At 43.6% G+C, this 5866-nt stretch overlaps 1 protein-coding gene across 1 annotated transcript; it reads right to left on the reverse strand.

The window, feature by feature from the left end:
• Nucleotides 1-343: 343 nt before the first annotated feature.
• LOC100273989 (putative class III secretory plant peroxidase family protein) lies at nucleotides 344-1769 on the reverse strand. Its single transcript, NM_001148375.1, has 2 exons — nucleotides 1367-1769; nucleotides 344-1282 (listed from the first exon to the last, which is right to left on the reverse strand). Exons 1-2 carry the CDS (start codon nucleotides 1706-1708, stop codon nucleotides 539-541), a joined length of 1086 nt encoding a protein of 361 aa, NP_001141847.1. The 5' UTR covers nucleotides 1709-1769; the 3' UTR covers nucleotides 344-538.
• Between the last annotated feature and the right edge of the window lie 4097 nt (nucleotides 1770-5866).

The following is a 5866-nucleotide window of genomic DNA, read 5'->3' on the forward strand; positions in this document are numbered from 1 at the left end:
AAAGTAAGATGGTGTCCTTCCATGTTACGTGAGTTTATATGTGTTCTCTAAGCCAAGTAGGAGTACTTTGATATATATGACAGGCCGGGTTATAAGACAAGTGTGTGTGGTCCACGATAGCCCTATGGCTTGAACTGTCGGTTTGTTTTGCGTTGATCTATAGATCGTTGAATCTTCATCTCCCTCTCTCCATTGAATCGATCTGTGATGTTGTCTAATCTTTGCTACTACAACAGCGGCCATGCATGGTGCGGCAAACGACCATGCACGCTCGCTTCGATGGTTGGCACACAGGGTGTGTGAGACAGGTTCAGTAACCATGAATAAATCATCCACAAATTTTGGTCGCATACGTACTTATATTAATATAGATTTAGCGTAAAAAGAGTTATATATGTAGTATATGATAAATAGTAGAACAATAAAATAATGAACACACGCGGTTACATTATGAGAGGAACTCAATAAATTAAAGCCACATTAAGGTCGATTATAGTAGGTAGACGCAGCCAATAATTACCGCGGGAGGAGTCTAGAGCTAGTAGTTGATCTGCGAGCACACCTTCCTGATCTCGGCACCGTAGCCGGGGCTGGTGATGACCCCGATCTTGCCCATCTTCACCATGGCGTCCCCGAAGTCTTTCTCCCACTTGCCATAACCGCCGGCGTTGGCATTCACCTGGTCAATCGTCTCGCTGGACTTGAGCGCAGCGTCCGACGCGAAGAGCACGAACTTGTCGATGTTCTTGTAGTACTGGTTGTCCAGGACGTCGGGGCTCTTGTAGTCCTGGTTCACCTTGTAGCTGTCCCCGCCAGCGTTGCAGGTGGCATTCAGCGTGGCAGCGTATCCGGGGTCCATGGCCGACAGGCGGTCTTTGAAGAAGAGGCAGCGGGCGAGGCCGATGCTGTGCGCGCCCGACAGCGTGACGGCGTCCGCTAGGCTGAGCCCCTGGGCGGCGAAGCTCTTCTTGAGGTCCTGGACGCTGGAGCCCGGCCCGGGCAGCTGGTCGGTCTCGTCGGCGAAGGACTCGCGCCCGTCGTAGCGGCCGGCCGGCACCTCGTAGTAGATCTTCTCGTTGCTGAGGATGTAGGACGCGTCGCGCGCGGCGAAGGCCAGGATGTCGGCGCACGAGACGATGCCGGGGCACTCTTTCTCCACCGCCGCCTTGGCCGCGTCGATCACTTCGAAGCCGCGCAGGCTGTCCTTGTTGGGTGGGCCTGTCTTCTCCGTGTCGGTGTTGTTCGACGCGGTCTTGTCCAGGAGAACGGAAGCATCGCAGCCCTGAATGGATGACGATGGAGTGTTATTATTATTGCTAGCTGCTGCTGATCATGACGACGACGACGACGATTTTTATTTTATTACCCGAACGAAGGCGTCGTGGAAGTGGAGACGGATGAGGCCCGCGTTAAGGCCACGGTTTGCGCCGTTGGTGGCACTCGTCACGGCTTCCCTCACGAGCTGCTCCGCTTTAGGGCAGCTGCCGCTTTTGTTGTAGTAACCGACGCTCAGGCCCTGCCCCGTGGGCGCAGGCTTCGGGCTCGGAAAAGTGCTGGAGCCCTGGAGCAGGCAGAGCAGGGAGGACACGGTTTTGAGCGGGGACCAACCCACGAAGCAGCCGAGTCTGGTGCTCCCCCCGTCGCCCGCCGCCGGCCCGGCGGCGACGAGCGCCAGCAACATCACTAGGGCCGCAGCCGGCTTACTCATCCTTGCTTGCGGAATTCCTTGCTAGCTGTTTCGCTCGACGACTCAAGCTATACAATCCTTTATGCTAGCTTTGCTTCAATGGCTGCGGGTGGTGGTGCGTGTTGCAATTTATATATAGCTCCCGGCCGGCCGGCGGCGCCCGGGCAGAGAAGAGAGGAAGCATATGCCTCTGCGCTCTGTGCGGCGCAGTGCAGGCTGCTGCGCGCGCGGAACACGCAATGTACGTACAGCTCAAGCAGCTGACCGTCCGGCGAGCCACGCGGCCGGCAACCATGTGCAACAGCTCGATCAAATTGCATGCGCGCGCTTTCTTAAACTCGCCGCGCGGCACACGCGCCCGTGGACTGAAGAGGATCAGAGGAGATGAAATTCGTCTGTCCTAAAATATAGTTCTTTTTAGCCCACATTTTTTTCCGACCACATCAATTCAAATGATTATGAATATAGACCTATATTCATATGTTACTTAATAAGTATGTGATTAATCTAAAACGAATTTTCTTTTAAGACAGAGAAAGTATATGAGACACTGCTATTCACCATGGAGCACGCTAAATAAATTTGATCGTTGTATGAAAGTTTTATTTCGTTATTTACAATTTTAGTTTTGTTAGTTATTTAGTTTAAATTATATGTCTAGATTAATTTGAAAAAGATTAGGTTGTGGTGAAAGACAAAGATATACTTGTTTTCTTGGAATCTTTTGTTTTGTTTTGATAGGTATATGACATGTGATGGGAGGAGAAACAATGAAAATAGAGTCGTTCGGGTGATTTATATAAATAGAGTCATTTCGGAGATTTATATACTTATGCGTCTATCAACACCTAGGGAAGGACATATCCCGACTACCATCAACACCCATTCAAGGATACCGATATAGGAGGTGACTATGAACCTCATATACTAGGACCACCACTCCCGGAGCCCAGACCCATGCACCTCCCCTACCACCGGGAGCTACATACAATTAAATTACCAAGAAATATGAAAAAAACTCTTTAAAAATTTATTGATGAGTTTCTCTAGATATGGGACTGATTTAGAAAAAATGGGATTGATCATGTTCTAGTTATGAATTGGTTGATACAACACTGACTAGATATCTTGCGTAGTTAAAGCTTAGTAGTTCTAACAACACCGACCAAAGACATGATTAATGTTGATGTTGCAGTACAAGGACAACTAACAACGACAATGAATCAGATTGATTGCAAGAACCAGGATTTAGTTATAGATGAGTTCTTAGATGTGCTTTTCAATAAATTGCCAGGTAAGCAAACTGACCATGATGTTGATTTTTATTGAACTTTTACTTGAAGTTGTATTCATGCCAAAATCTAAGGGCTCTACCAGACCATTAAGTCATGATCAAATCATAAGTAACCATACCATGATGTTGTTCTACCTGTGAATAGGGTAACTATCAGACCAGTGGGTTACGATCAAATGCCCTCTAGAGAGTGACCAGGGAGGTTTCATGAGTGTTAGATTAGTCCAATGAGGGGCATCGAACATTATGCTCCATGCAGTACAATCTAACGGTTATGTCTGCCATAGTGAGGTTATTGTTACTATTGTGTCTGATCGAATCGAGGTTAATGGTTCGACACTTGGTCATCTGATAATCAGATATCGATTTTTCTCATAGTTACTATAACAACTAATTGGTCGGTTGAGGGTTATAAACACACCTCCAAAGCATCCACTCTAGCTCTCTTTCCCAATTCAATTGCTAAAGAAATCTATTAGAGCATGGGTAAGAGACTTTCCTAACTGAGGGACTTGAAAGTTTACAAATGCTTCATTAGTAGCCTCACCAGTGCATATACTCTATTGTGCAACCATTGTTCTTATTGGCCTTGATTAGATCAAGTGAGAGTTTATGCTTGCTACTCTTGGTGATCAACATCACATATATAGTCTTGTGGAGATTGTGATTTCCATGCTCACTTGGAGAGACTTGTGGGTGACATAGCTCAAAATCATACATGGTTATGAGCAATTTATCATGCTAGAGAGGTAAAGAACCAACTCGTATAAAGTACTTGGTCCTTACAAGAATCAAGGGGAGGGACATCCTTGTGTGGCAGCGTTGGTGCTCCAACAAGGACTAGTGGGGAGCGACGACTCTTAGATACCTCGGTAAAACATCGAGACATTATGTAACACCCCTGGTGTTAGGCATGCTCATACATTGCGTATGCATCATGAAAGCATTATCATGAGCATCATCAATCATTCACTACTTGCATTAGAATCTAGAGCTGTCATTATTTGTTGTGAAGTGAACTCATGTTTGAACAAATAGGATGCATATGTTCTATGGCAATAGATTATCATTCAGTGCTTGTGTGAATGAGTAAACCCACTTAGATAATTTAGGTTGATTATGGTTAATCTTTCAACTCTTGATTTCATGTGGTGATAGTTTCTTAAACTATATGTGATGTGTGGCTTAGTGAATGTTATGCTTAATGAGTGAAATACTATTAAGTACCAAAACCTAAAAAGTATGTATTTGACTCCTAAAACTACTAATTATAAGAACTCAAATTTCAAAATAAATGAAGCACAACCAAAAATGAGAGTTTGGGAAATGGGTTAAAGAAATAGGAACAACCCTGATTTTTCTAAGTCCAATATTGTACCTCTTTTTAAACGCCAACATGTTCATACAAAAATAATTTTCAAATATAATTGCTCCAATTAAAAAAGTTATAGATAATTACTTAGGGCTCATTCTGTAAAAAAAGTTGGTGAGATTTTGAATTCTTTTGACATATTTTGACACAGTTAGACAGCGAGTTTCCATTGTTTTGCGAAGTGCTCACAAACCAAAGTATGGAGGCTTGTAATTCAAAATCTAGCAGCTAAACCACCCAAACCCCTATATCAAAGTTGTAGCCGGTAGAGAGGGGAGCATTTTGGCTGAAGCAAGAGACGTTTTGTTCTCCCGTTTTGTGTCCTCTGCGCCTGCAACTCGGGCAGGACGAAGCCGCCAGGTGGCGCGCGCCTGGACGCGTGGTCGCCGCGCCCTGCTCCACGTCGCACTTTGTCCGCGCGCGTGGACAAGCCATCAGCCGCGCCCGCTCCACTTCACCGAGCGCCCAACCATTCTCGCCTCCCTCTGCTCTCGCCTCGCGCTCTCACATTCACTCTCGACCTCGCTTTCTTCTTCCACCCCGACGCCGAGCCACCATGGCCGACGCGAGCAGAGCTCCTGGTTGCGCTCCCACTGCAAATGACCTCAACTTATACTCAATAACATGAATACCATTTTTATTCATTTTCCATTATGCAAATGACTTGTGGTTTAAATTTAAATTATCTGAAGAAACTCAATTAAATGAAATAAATTTACCAAATATAGCAAGCACTTCAAGAAATGTGCCGAAATTGAACATGTAGCTCTAGATACTATAGGAACAAAACATAAAAAGTTTGGGAGCAAAAAGAAAAAAAATAAACACTTTGCCGAGTGTCGAAAAAGACACTAGGCAAAATTTCTATTTACCCAATGTCCTGAACTGGCACTAGGCAAAGAGCATCAAGTGTTGAAAAAGATACTCGATAAAGAGTTATTTTGTCGAGTGTTTTTTTTCCCGACACTAAACAAAGATTTTCTTTGTCGAATGCCTCTTGACACTTGACAAAGAGATTCGTTGTCTAGTGTTTTTTTGACACTTGACAAAGTCAATTTTTATATCAAATTTTGTAGCAGTAAATTAATTCAACTGAAAATGTATTTAACTACAAAGTTGGATAACTCATCAAAATGTGTGAATTTTGTTTTGGTAAATTTTTCATGTGACAAAATAAAAGTAAATTTGTTCACAAATCTTATATATCTCTCTTGTAGTTTCATAAACTAAAAGAGAGATGTATAAAATTTATGAACAATGTTAGGACCACTATGTTGGATGAACAAATGATCCAATAACCAAAATAAACTTTGTAGATCTTGAGGTGTTATAGAGTTTTGTAGTTGGAAAGTTTTTGATTTGAAGTCATTTTGTCAACAAAACTATGTTTGAATTTAAAATTTAAAATTTTTGTTTTTCCTTTAACGATCCCGGATGAAAAAACTACTGAAATGATAGTTGTAGGTCTTGAAACGTTATGAAAATTTGTAGTTGACAACATTTTGATTTAAAA

This window comes from Zea mays, chromosome 7 (genome assembly GCF_902167145.1).
Source record: "Zea mays cultivar B73 chromosome 7, Zm-B73-REFERENCE-NAM-5.0, whole genome shotgun sequence".
Taxonomy (NCBI): domain Eukaryota; kingdom Viridiplantae; phylum Streptophyta; class Magnoliopsida; order Poales; family Poaceae; genus Zea; species Zea mays.